This window comes from Ammodytes marinus (assembly GCF_949987685.1).
Source record: "Ammodytes marinus genome assembly, chromosome: 2".
Lineage (NCBI taxonomy): Eukaryota > Metazoa > Chordata > Actinopteri > Uranoscopiformes > Ammodytidae > Ammodytes > Ammodytes marinus.
This window is the reverse complement of record NC_137231.1, coordinates 25,880,699-25,894,218: the sequence shown is the minus strand read 5'-3', so window position 1 is coordinate 25,894,218 and position 13,520 is coordinate 25,880,699. Positions and strand designations below refer to the sequence as shown.

The 13,520-nt window shown below is 40.7% G+C and overlaps 1 protein-coding gene across 13 annotated transcripts in view; it reads right to left on the bottom strand.

The window, feature by feature from the left end:
* Positions 1–5,900: 5,900 nt before the first annotated feature.
* LOC307268654 (transducin-like enhancer protein 4) overlaps positions 5,901–13,520 on the bottom strand; it is a gene marked incomplete at both ends in the record, with an annotated part of 28,368 nt that continues 20,748 nt past the window's right edge. For 10 of the 13 annotated variants that reach the window (XM_080051371.1, XM_080051376.1, XM_080051377.1 and 7 more), the window contains 12 exons: positions 5,901–6,008; positions 6,680–6,756; positions 7,118–7,268; positions 8,426–8,573; positions 9,072–9,319; positions 9,829–10,078; positions 10,170–10,246; positions 10,469–10,656; positions 10,931–11,063; positions 11,447–11,602; positions 11,691–11,744; positions 12,473–12,595. In XM_080051371.1, coding sequence (XP_079907497.1) covers positions 5,901–6,008; positions 6,680–6,756; positions 7,118–7,268; positions 8,426–8,573; positions 9,072–9,319; positions 9,829–10,078; positions 10,170–10,246; positions 10,469–10,656; positions 10,931–11,063; positions 11,447–11,602; positions 11,691–11,744; positions 12,473–12,595 — 1,713 coding nt within the window. The remainder of the gene's footprint in view (positions 6,009–6,679; positions 6,757–7,117; positions 7,269–8,425; positions 8,574–9,071; positions 9,320–9,828; positions 10,079–10,169; positions 10,247–10,468; positions 10,657–10,930; positions 11,064–11,446; positions 11,603–11,690; positions 11,745–12,472; positions 12,596–13,520) is intronic. The other 3 variants (XM_080051372.1, XM_080051374.1, XM_080051373.1) reach the window with 2 other exon arrangements.

Sequence of the window (13,520 nt, the reverse complement as noted above, 5' to 3'; positions counted from 1 at the left end):
TTCGAACCCTCTCACTCATCCAACTCTCTCTACTTTGCCGTGACCCTTCAACCCTTTTCACTGCCGTATACGAGGAAGTGACAGAATAGATGTAGAGGTATGAATAGCCTTTGTGAAGTAAATATTTATTTTTATATATATTTAATGACTGGAAGTCGATTGCAGAATGGAAAAGCACACCTGGATGGGACAAGGAAGAAAGACAACAGGGTATCATTTAGTGAGAAAATATTGGAAAACATCAGGGTCTGATAAAACATGTAGTGAGGTCTCTAAGAGCATCAATGACGATCAGGAAACCATTCTACCTTAATGTATTTACTGTTTTAATTACAGTATTTTTTCATTTGTTTTTATGATCTATGGTTGTTCTCTCATAGTGAACCTTTTTCAACAGCATTAATTGATGTTAGGGCAATACAGGCCTCAAGTGTCACTCAATCACTCACGTACACACACACACACACACACACACACACACACACACACACACACACACACACACACACACACACACACACACACACACACACACACACTGATTCCTCCCCTGTCTTCAAACACAAGCTGCGCTGAAATCTCTCCTCTTTCCCTTTTTTTGAGAATATTTTGATAATGATGCTCGTTTCTCAGCTCAAAGAAGTCATTAATTTGTGAGACAGCCTTGAATGTAGGATATCAAAGCGACGCAGAGTGCACCCCCCTCACGCCCACTAACTGGCACAACCTCGTTAAGATTGGCGGAAACATGAATTAATCATCAGTCCACCCTGTAATTGGGCAGGAAATTGTCAGTGGCGTCAGTTGTTGTGAAAAAAGGTCCCCTTTGAATTGCTCCCAAGTAAAAAAAAACTCCTTACAAATCCTTCATCTCATTACAAGATCACCATCACCCTGCTGAGGGACGTGCTCCCTCCTTTGTTCCACCAATCAGTCTCTTTCACAGATGCGATAGGACTAGCAACGTGAAAAATGAGATGAGAATTTAGGAAATTCAGATTTGACATGGATAGATTTGAGAAGAGTTCAAATGCAATACAAGGTCATTAAAAAGAAGAAAAGCTGTGATATAATCACAAGGAACAAATCTCTATTCACATGAATATCCTTTCATTGGTCTCACCCTCTCGGTGTAGTAAGACACATTCTTGCATTCTTGTACTGAGGTAGCTATAACTATCCCTTTTGTGCAGAATATGTCTATTAAAAGACCTTAAAAGATACACAGCACTGCAGCATATTCACTGCTATCTCTTGGGCTTTTTCTGTTTCCCATCATAAGAATTGAACCAATGATTCCAAGTTCATCAAACAGATGTAGCCGCTGGACAGAAATTATGTTAATCATTCACCTCCCCATTCCTGTTATAAGGTGTTAAGGTTTTATTAAGAAAAACAAATCTCCTAGCAACCATGACTGCTGCTAAAAGGAAGAAGGACTTTTATAGAGCAGTTTTAATTGGTCCTTAGAGGGCAAGAAAGCTCGATGTATGAATGCGGATGTAGTGACTGGACCAAAAATATTTTGATTGATCTTTAAATGGTGATAAAATTGTGTCTAATGAATGAATGTCTAAAGTACTAATTCTTATTCGTTATGCCGAGACGCTAAACACAGATGGTGAACATTGAATTAAAACACGGTAAGATTGTCATTGCCAACACATTAACATGCTGACATTAGCATTTAGCTCAAAGCACCAATGTGCCTAAGTACAGGCTCTCGGAGCTGCTAGTGTGGCTGGAGAGTCTTGTTCAATGCTTTTGTAGTGGATGGTGGTTTAAAGGAGAGCTACACACTCTTTGTTTTGAACTTCAGTAAATATTCATTCTGTTATAATCCTCTCTGGGAGACTCCAGAGTGTGCTGTCAGTGCTCTAAAAGTGAAATAATTAAGAGTGAATATTCCGACAGGTCCCTGAAGTAAGTAGAGCATTGTAATGGTGCTTTAAAGTGGCACTTTGGAAGCATAATGCCTGCAAACTGTGAGGTTGCTCGCACGGTCAGGAAGGTTTTTGAAAGGACTACAAACATGCCATAGCCATGGTCACAAACATACAGAACAGTGTAGTTTCATCATTATATAAGTAAATCAGATCTTTGCAGTTTTATGAGCTATAAATATGTCTGCCATGTGACACACCGCATGCAGGCTACTGCAGCCATCTTGCTGTTGTGTGGCCTGTTTGTTTAATCCAACCTCTATGTCTGTCAGAAAAGTGGGCAATTTGCAAGTAGCAAGTGCTCTTAATATAAAATGTTGAAGTAGGGGTGGCTCATTCCCACATTGCGTCCCCACCTTTCCTCCTTCTCTCGCTCTCTGGGCCGTTTGTAGTGGCGCTGGAGAGCTGTAACAGGAGTATCATTCACTGTAATGGTGGAGCGTCCTCCTCCACAGCCCTCACTTATATCACTTAATCCACTTCAGCAGCCCAACGCAAACTACACAGCACGTTCACAATGGGAGGTAAGACCGGAGACTATAGCGCTGACCTGTCAGTTTCAGCACTAAAATGCCATACTATAAGACACTTGAAAAGCCCTTGTTATCTGGCTCACTTAGTATGGATGATGTGGAATATGCTTTGCCCGCCACACACTATCAGTCACGATCTGAAGCTTTTGTTCACCAAAAATAAAAGTTTTTCGAATTTTTAGGCTACTTTAAAGACGAAAAAGAAGATTAATCCTGACAATTACCATGTTGTAAGTGTTTTCCATGCAATCCACTGCTGTGAGTCCATTTTTAATATGGATTGGGTTTAGAGCTGTGGTAGTAGTTTGTAGTGAATGTAGAGAAAGTGATATAGAGAAAATGGGGAAATGGTTTAAAACTGCCAGTCAAATCGTTGGAATCGTTGGAATGAACCCAATTAGCAGATACAATGTGGATACTCTACGTAGCCTTTATAGTTTATCCGGCAAAGTATCTGCTTTCTGCTAAGGTGCAGAGAGGATTCAGAGACAGGTTAAGCAAAGGGTACTTCAGTATATATAGTGTTAGGAGAGAGCTGGAAAGTAAACAAATCGAAGGACAAACTAGAAGCTGTTGTTATGGGTTGTTTTGCCACAAGACAGTTCTGTACATTTATTTCAGGGGCAGAGAGCCAGCAGAGCCCAGACGCAGTGGACTAACCTTTAATGTTAAATTAATGTCTTCTGTGGCTGACTGACACTGTAGCCAATGGAGCAGCATTAATGCCCTGAGCATGCAAACAGAAGAGGCAGGTTGATAATGAGTCCATTAGCAGGTTGCCATACACAAATGTGTGGATAATACTTGAAGGCCAGTGGACAAGTCGGGTGTTTAGTCATAAACATTCCATATATTTTTTTCGCAGGATGAAAGGAATCCGCTGTTACCGACTGACAGCTGAAGGTTAACCTGTGTCCCGAGTCCCTAACACTCAAACAGCATTTTTCCATTTCTGCTCTATGTGTATTCAACTTCCATGGACACTCATCAGAGATAGAGGAAAATCCGTCTTTGATGCACACTGTAACGCCATTGCCATGGAGGAAAACAATATTTCAGTCGAAAAATACTTTCAAATCAAATGTTTGTTAGTGAAAGTTTCGGCACAAGCTGCTGGTCTTATTTTAGTGCTTTCATTTAAATGCATTGCATAATTTCTCAATAACTTTGATTTAAATAATGAGATGCCAGAACAGGTCTAAAATTTAAGTGGGAACAGAGGATGAGTCTCAGACAAAGTACTCCACACAGTAATTTAATAAAATCAACCACAGACTAGAAAAAAGAGAGCAAAGGCATTTTGTATTATAAGGGGGGAAACATTTTTCAACTAGCAACAGGGATAATCTTTTACAGTAAATGTAGAATATCTTCATGAGTTCAGTCAAGCTAAATGCTCTACACATCGTTACTGCACACAACATCATTTCTGTGTCAGGTCATGTTGGCCGGCTAACTTGTCTAAAAATTAACCTTGAGGCATTTTACTCTTGGACATTAGACGCAAGTACAACCCAAGTGTATTTTATTTTTCCATTATGAACAGGTAAGACCGTTGCACAGGAGCTAGTCAGTACAAAAGGTACATTATGTCATGACTCATTCAAGAGCAGAAAACGCAGCGAAAAGCAAAATGAATGAATTGTGGTTTTAATTTGAAAGCGTGGCTGACTGCAGCAAACACAGAAATGTTTCAGATTAAGAAAATAAAAGCACAGAATAAGGCAAGCACTGTGGAAAACAAATGTAGACATCATTACCTTCATAAAATATAGTGTCAGTCTGTGCCTGTCAAAATAATACTGCAAAAAGTCCCTTTGACACAAATGAAGTTATTATCAGTAGTTTTTTCAACTCAAATAGAAATCTGTCTGTTTCACACCTGCAAAAGACATTCACATTGTACAGAAAACTTTAAAAAGAACCAACATCTTCAAACATGCTTCTCCTTGGAATGTAACGTTCCCCTCCAGTGCAGTGCATTACTAAGCATTTTCTCTGCAAAGAGCTAATCAGAAACTAAAATAAAAGTGAATACCTGATCTATTTCAATTTTTAATATTTAATGTTCAGCAAAGCAGGCGACATAAGGAGTTTGGTCCTGATTGAACCTCAAAGTGGACAACAGGGAAGTGATACAAATCACTACACTTCATCATACACATACATAATCTGGGTTACACGATTTGCTAATAAGCTGATCTTTTTATCAAAACCCAAATCTAAATGTTGCAAGGTGTTCCCTTAGAAAACATAAATAAGAATAAAAAATAAATAAAAAACCATCAGGTTAATCTCAGTGGGACAAAATGGAGTCAGAAGCGCTGCAGCATAAAGGCACTGTGTTATTTCTACACGCCAACAGAAGTGAATCCAAGAGAAATGGTCAAACATAGAAACAAAAAAAAAACCCAGGCAGGAATGGAAGGGCTGGTTAACCTCAAAACACCAAATCGGAGAGCATCAAGCAGAGTCTGAACTGAGGGGGCAGAACCGAGTGCAAAGGTCATACTGCAGTGAGGGCACACAGTGCCTAAAGGCAACAATGAGACAATAAAAATGTACCAAAAAAACTAACAAAAACAATACTGCCTTTAGAGAAGTAATTAATAGAAGCTGTTGAGCTAAGTAAAAACGTATAAGACAATCAATGTTATGCAAACTTCCACAATAAATTGTGATTGAGTAAAGCCTGGGTTATACTTGCTTTCAACCACATGTTAACATGCATGATGGCAATCCATGTGTTCCCTCAGAGCGTAGTAGCAGTATTGTGAAATAAGGTTAGTGGCAGACTGCAAACAGATGACAACAGGAGTCCTATTAGGTTTTGAAGGGAAACTGTTGCCACTTGCCGTCACTTTTATCCCATGATATTTACATAAACCCAATAGTTACCGTCTGGAGCACTGTATTTTCAGATAAGTATGTTTATGTTGTGCCAAATCAGAGTTTACCCATAGACGACATCCCTGTGTCAGTCGGGAATGATCAGGCCCCTTTGAAATCCTTTGAAGCTTTCAGGTGAGCGCACATTGTTGTAGCTGCTTTTCTGTGCAAATGTGTTGGTACAAAAAAAAACAGTGGACTAAAAATTGTTAAGGAATGCTATCCGGCTGCATGCTGCAACAACAGCATCCTCTTCAGATACTGTGCACAGGGACTTTCACTCATCCATCACAATAACAAAAAAACACAAAGTAAAAAACAAAACAAAACTAAAAAAACAATCTCTGTGCTTGGTTCTGCTTGTTCGTTTTTGATCCACGACCAGCTATGAGGTCAAACTGTCACTGTCCGAGAAAAACTCTGTCTGTTTGGTGAGTTCCATTCAAAATCCATTTCATACACATTATAAATTGTACATGATGGGTGAGCCTGGACGGGAAAGGGCTGTTGTTTAATGACACCACCACAGCCGCGTCTAGTAGTTGACCTCGTAGACAGTGGCTTTCTTATCTCCTGAACCCGTCACAATGTATTTATCATCTATGGAGATGTCACAGCTCAGCACGGACGAAGATTCCTTTGACTGTAAGGGGAATAAAAGAGGAGGGAAAGTGTAAAACAAAGTAAAAATATAAATAATATTATTATTATATAATATTCCTTTTTATATAGTTTTAATAAACCTTAATTTGGATACATGTTATTGACAGTACAGTTGCATTATGATATAGTGTGTTATTACTGTCTAAACCGTGTGTGTGTGTGTGTGTGCACGCGCTTGTCTGTGTGCATGTGTGTGTGTGTGTGTGTGTGTGTGTGTGTATGTGTGTGTGTGTGTGTGTGTGTGTGTTACAGAAGATTTGTTTCATTATTAATATAATTTGATTTATTTTATATCTGGAAAAGTAAAAGTGCAGCAACTCTTGTCTTTTTCTTTTCTCGACCCTCATGAGGGCTGTCGTTGTAATATTCCGGACTGAGAGCTGAGCGTGTGGCTACATTTTATTTTCTCCTTAAGATTTCTGTTTTTGCTGCATTCTCTCACCTTCACTTCTGAGCCCCCCCCCCCATTATCCACCATTTAACTTATTTTTTATGTCCACAACTTCCCACAAAGGCTTTCAGTCAGTGAACAAATATTTTTCCATAGGACATGCAGCATCCTGTCTAATGGACAGCGCTGTATTTGGCCTCTCAGCTTTACCGTCATCCATGTTTATGCTCTTGCTTGTATGAGTACATTCCTCCACTCACCTGGAATATGCTGGCTCCATATGGGGTCCTCCAAGCGTTGAGCAGATTGTCTTTTCCTGTGCTCACAAACCACTTCCCTGCAGAGGATGGCAAACTACATTAGAGTCACATCAGACAAAGTATGTGCCCGTAATTTTAAAATAAATTCTCAAAACAAATACTGACAGCATTGTTGTATTTTATGACTTGTGCTTTTTACTGTCTATTGAAACTAATCCACTCAAAAATTTGTTTAAATGAAAATAGTATAATGTAGAGAGAGAGAGAGAGAGAGAGAGAGAGAGAGAGAGAGAGAGAGAGAGAGAGAGAGAGAGAGAGAGAGAGAGAGAGAGAGAGAGAGTAAAGGGAGTTGAATTGGTACATACAGTACATTCATTGTATTCCTGTAGAAAACATGTTAAAAGACAGAATTGTTTCAATAGTTTGGTTGATCCTTACCACAGTGGGCAAATCTGAGTGAGAGCACACAGCTTTCATGCAGGTGAAGCTGGTACTTGTCAGGCTTGGTGACATGCAGAACCTCCACATTATTGTTCTCCATCCCCACCGCCAGCCACTCGCCCGTTGGACAGTATCCCAGTGAAAAGATCTGTGGTCAAAAAATCCAACAGTTTATACATACAATAAATTTCCATTATTAGAGATCTCCTTTTTCAGTGCATCAATACTGTGTTGGTCTGTATTGGTTGACTTTGATTGTATACTGTATCCGGATGCTGGCTAAAGTTTACGTATGATTTTCTACAGCATCATAAACATTTCCCTCTGTGACAATCTAATCTGTCGAAACAGATGGTCGTTTGATTTTCTGAAACGGTATTACAGTAAGTACGCAACACTGCTGCCAGCAAGGCAGTTGGAGAAAGCAATTATACGTCATGAAATGAGGTGGGTGAATGATTTAGTCAATTATCATTTTTGAAACAAATCTCAAACAATATTTTTTCCAGGAAATGAAAAGCGAAGAAGGCATACAGGGAATATGGCTTAATAAACCTGGTAAATAAAATATATACAGTATACGTATACATATATTTTTTTTAACCCAACCACTGGTGTAACATTTGCTGATGTCTTTTTAGTATTGGGGGGAAATCGTCGAATGGCATAGGCACACACAATTGGCCGTGTCTGCCCTTCCCTCTCAGAGTTCTCTTTGACACACCCCCCTACGCCTCTTCCCGTGCACTCTGAGGTTGTGAAATGGCACTTTTCAGGAAAAAATTGCAGTAATGGTCTATTATTGCTGCTTTTCTCTCCACCTGAAAGGAACTACATTCTAACTGGCGGTATTATTATTGTCTCTTAAAGGTATTTGAGCAAATGGCAGGAAAGCGGAGCTCAGTCTGGCCTTTACGGTGGGTTAAATGTTCTGAACTGAGCTTCCAAATTACTGCAATGAAGCAGAGCCGGAGGTTTTAATCAGGCAAACTGCAAATGGCTGTGACTATTCGTGAGGTGCACAATTTCCAACAATTTGTGCCTTTTACTTTAACAACCAAATGATAATAATGATAAAAAGCAAAACCAAACACACTTACTTCTGCAAACTGCTAGAGAGACCAAAGAAACTATCATCCATAAAGATATTTACACAAATACAAAACATTCACAGCTCATACAGAAGCTGGTAGAAGTGTTGGGAGCTCAGAAAGTAGCAGCATATTTTGCCTTTTAACAGTGGTAGGGCATAGTTACAGCACTGATAGAACTGGTGGGTTTGTGTGTAAGGAGTGTGTTATGCACCTGGGAGGTGAAGTCGTGTTGCTGCAGCTGTCGTCCCTCTCTCAGGTCCCAGGACCTCACGGTGTTATCCAGGCCTCCGGTCCACAGCTTGGTCCCATCGTTAGAGATGTCTATACAGCTGGCTCCATCCGTGTGGCCCTGGAACTGTCTGCAGACAAGTACAACAATATGCAAAAGGAAGTTCATCAAATCAAAAAAGACATACGAATATTTGTGTGCTGTAATAGAGAGAAGAGTCACTCTTAAGGGGAGACACTGAAGGCTAAAACAGTAGTTTTCTAATGCAAACATAATTGTTGTAATGTAAGCAATGAGCTGGTAAAGTTTCATGATGATAGATCAACATTTTAACCCTATTTATCTGCATTGTCTCACTTTAAGACACATCTGCCGGCGTCTGTGGAACTAATCAGTGATACTGTGTGATAATAAAGCGCCTGGGGGGACATTTTGGACTGAGACGCTTGTTAAACTCATGGTTAGATTATTGGTTGTTCTTGTTGTAGCTACTTTCAGTTTAATGAGGTTCTGGGGTTCTAATGACTGATTTAAAAGCTTGTAAGACATTAAAAGTAACATCAAATCAAAACATTTGCTTTTATTGTTTGGCACAACTTCAAATCCCCTGCCCTGCCCAGCTCCGTACCTAACCAGAGTCTGGTTGTGAAGATCCCAGACGGCTATGTTCCCATCGGAGCAGCAGGAGAAGCAGACCTTGGAGTCAGGGCTGATGGCCAGAGCGTAACAGGCAGGCGCTGATGACGTTAGTTCAGCCTTGATCCGTGGAGTCGGTGTCGCCAAATCCCAGATAGACAAAGTACTCGCCTCGCCTCCGACTATGAGAGTCCGACCGTCCGGAAGTAGCCGGCATGAGCGGATGTAGTTATCTCTGTTCTGATGTGACATACGCACAGTCGTGAAAAAAAAGCAAATCAATGCATAAACTAGTTGCTGTAAGTGATAAAACATTTGAAAACATGTCCTGCATTTTAAAGCTGGAGTCAGTGATTATAGAGAACGATATTTGTCAAAATCACTTTTTGTCAGAATCAGTGAACATATCCTCACAATCCGCTACCTGTTCAAAATGTGTATGCACTGAAAAAAATCCAGGGTGAATACACAGCCTAGGCTTATGTTGCTAGCTACGGTGGGCGCCCTTTGTTTACATACCAGTTTACATGGGCGGCTTGGGCGCCCTTTGTTTACATACCAGTTTACAGAGCCTAGGCTGTGTATTAACATCAGATTTGTTTTCAGGACACACAGAGTATAGACACGTAGTGGATTATGAGGAGATTCAGTATTTACTGATTTTGACAACAAGCATTCTCAAGAATCGCTGATTCCTCCTTTAACCATTTTGTATGTGTGCCATATTTCGTGAGTGTCAGAGCACTCACAAGGCAGTCCAGCTGGGATACAGGGGTCTTGTTGCCCGGGTGACTGATGTCCCACACCTTGACGCAGCCCTTGCCACCAGTGTAAACATGGCGTGTGGGGTTACTGATGGTGACGGCACACACCACCTCCCCGTGGCTCAGTGTATTGATCTGCCGGGCGTGGCGCGGAATGCCAGGGCCAATCAGAGAATCAGGAGGAAAAGGCACAGGCTGCATTTGTCCATCAGCGCTCACGTGAAAGGAATAGGCCCTAGAAGAAAGAGATAAGGGACGAGAGGTGGATGTGTGGGGATGGTTTAATGCAAATGTGTCAAAATAAAAGATAAATGTTATAAACATACGGTTTTCCACCAGGAATGCCCGACAGGTTGTGTGGGAGGCCAGGTACACGCATGTGGTGGTGAGGATCAAATCCCACCTGAAGAATAAGAAAAAGATAGTTTAGGGACAATCAACCACAAATGAAGTACAACTGTTGGTAGCTGGTATCATGATGATTGTCTACATTCCTGTTACTTCTGTTCGAAAATGTCATTCTGTCAAGAGCATTTAAATGACAATATTTCGATTGTGAAGAATACACTGAAAAAGTGTATATGTATATGTATACAAGGTGTATGTTTGTGCATGTTTGAGGTACCACTTGTGTGCGTCCATAAGCTGCCACTGCAGCAGCAGCCACGGCGCTCATCTGTGGAGAAATGTTATGCAGGCCGGTGTAGGCTGCTCCCGCTGCGCTCAGCTCTCCGTTTAGACCCGGGTGTGGGACCATTCCAAACGGACTGGGGTACGAGCAAGGCACTGCCAACGGCGTACGGAGACCAGGAGCTAGGAGACAAAACACATGTCAGTCTGATACAAGCTGGGACATTTGCGCCTAAGGGTTAAATTTACAAATTACAAATTACATTCCCATTAAATTTGAGACTCAAACCTTCACCAAGGTAGTGTAGAGATGGAGTTCATACAGCTACACATATGCTTTATTACTGGTGACATGGTTTTACAGTCCTCAAAACTTCAGTCTAGCTTCTTACTGATTCATACCCCTTGTCTCACTAATGCTTGCATAGACATATTTTAAGATATTTGCCACTCTCACCCAGCATTTCGATTCCTAGTGGTTTAGCAGGTGCAGTCCTCAGGCCCGGGGTGGAGGTGCTGCTGGGTGTGGGGGCTTCAGAGCGCGACGTGGGAGTGCTGGACTTTGACACAGGCGTCGTCGACTTTTCATTCTACAACACACACAAAAAAACACTAAGCAATCTCAATCGAAAGAGGATTACAACAATAGTCTGAGCATTAACTACAGAGGGAGCAGATCTCTCTTTGCACAAGGGATTTAGAGCTAGTTTCCAGGGAAAATTCATGCTTTGAACGACTCTGTGACGCATACAATTGATTTTGTGTAAAATGTACAGCGTTCTTACTCACTTTCTGTACAGTGAAGCATCTTTGACCTTCTTAAACACCAAACCTTTACTCTTCTACTACTTTTCTACTCTATACCTTACTTTACAATGGTTTCATTTTCATGAATGCCTAAAAATAGGAAAAACTACCCAGAGAAACCGATGAAAGAGAATATCAGAAGACTATAATTACCCAAATGACTCACCGAATTAATCTCTTTGGATTTGGATGAAGGTGTGCTGCTGGAGGAGGCCACAGAGGAAGGACTCAGAGGAGCGTCTTTCTTCAACAGCCGACGCTTGTCCAATCCGTTCTCCCGAGGCGAGTGGGCGGGACTTCCTCCTCTAGGAGACACTGGGTCCTGTGGTGGGGGAGCACAGAAAGAGTGGGTTGGTTTTCACTGATTAGGAAAAGCAAAAAGACGCCATTGTTGAGAAACTGTGTTGTACCTCATTAGAGACATCCACCACCAAGTTGTCATCGCTCTTCTCCCCATCACTTTCCTGGAATGAACACATGGGAGACACACACTTCACTACATGGTAAACAACAAAGAATTGAAAAAGAATGTATGGGCTAAGATTTACACAAACTTGAGAAGTATAAACTAGTGCATGCATACTGAAAACTGCATGTGCGTTTCATGTGCTCAGCATTTTGTTTTATTTTGGATAAAATGAATGGACTTCAGGGGTTGGAAAAGTCTGTTGTATCAACATTTAGTCCCTCTCTCATTAAAATGCAGATAAAAAATGTTGTAACCAATTTATTTGATAGAAAATAAGATTAAAGAAAAAAGGGTCATCATAAAATCAAGACTTTAATTAATGCTCAGAGCGAAGGTCATACAGACTGATTTTTAATCATTCATCTGACTTAATTCCTTTTGTATTTTAATTTTCTTTTACATTTTTTAATTATCAGATAAGGTGATCAAAACAGTCCCATTGTGTAGCATCCAGATGGCTCGTTTGTTCGAGGTTTAAGCCATAAACTGCTACATACTGAGTATAAATCCGAGCTACGACCTTTGCCATGTCAGGTCTCCCTCTCTCACTGTGTTTCGAATAACCAACTTCACACAATGCCTATCTGCCAGAAAGTAGGCTATTATTATTTTTCCCCAGAAAGAAAAATAATGTCTAATGATCCTTTCCATTTTCATAGTTAAAATATTTAAATGAAAGAAATATCCTCATTAAGTCAGAAAAGGTAATGCATGCTCACTCACGTAGCGGGTAGAGGCCAACTCCTTATCCTCTGTCTTCTGTTTTTTGCTGTCTGATGAGTAATCGCTTGAACTCCGGTGCTTTTCTCCTGTCCGAAAACTGGCCGAGGGAGATACAGATGAGCTCTGAAAGAAACAAGAACCACGTTTACTTCAAAAAGTGAAGAAAAAAATGATTCCTCTTGATTCTTAAAGCTACATCCTGGCCATGGATAAGTCGAAAGATTGTCCCTGGCCTTTACAGTACAGCACTATCATATACTGTCAAGCAGCATGTACATTTATATACTGAATATTGTAACCATCTTTATTTTGATGTTTTCAGTTGTGAAGCAGTTATTCTAACGATTTACCTTGGAACTACTTTCTACCAAAGAAACCGCCCACTTGAAAACAGCTGACAGTGTGTTCTTTCTTTGAATTACTAAGAGGACACAGACACTTTGCTGTTGAATCTTTTCAATTTAAGCAAGCAGCAAAGTCCAGAAACGAAAACCCTTGCTATTGGCTGAAGGCAGAAACAGTATCTCTGAAAAACCTAAAACAAAAACCACCTGCTTTACTACATACTACTAAAAAGAGAAAATGTGTTGTTAATTAGAGGAATCAAGCCTTTAATAACAAAACTGTGCTTGTGTTCAGTACTGCCAATCCAATCAAAGGAATTTGGGCATATGGACTCTTAGGCCACTGAGTGGGTCCCTAAAGTGGCTCCAAACTTACTACCCAGCGTACAACAGAGGCTGAGCTGAGGGAGATAGGGGTTTCCTTTCCTTCATAGAGACCATGATCTGTAGATGACTGATGTCTGATACCAAGGACAGGGTGGAACGCAAAAATAAGCTTTAACTTAATTGCTACAAAATCTTTCGATTGTGTCAAGACTTCTACTCTGAACTATATTAGGACAAAGCTGGCAACAAAGCGAGCAGCCAGATAGACAGCAATGCAACAAAAAGTGGAAACACAGAATGACTGTGATCCACTCTCCTCTAGAGGGATGTGCTGGGAATTACACATCGCTGTAAAAACTCCTCGGCCTGTCAAAACC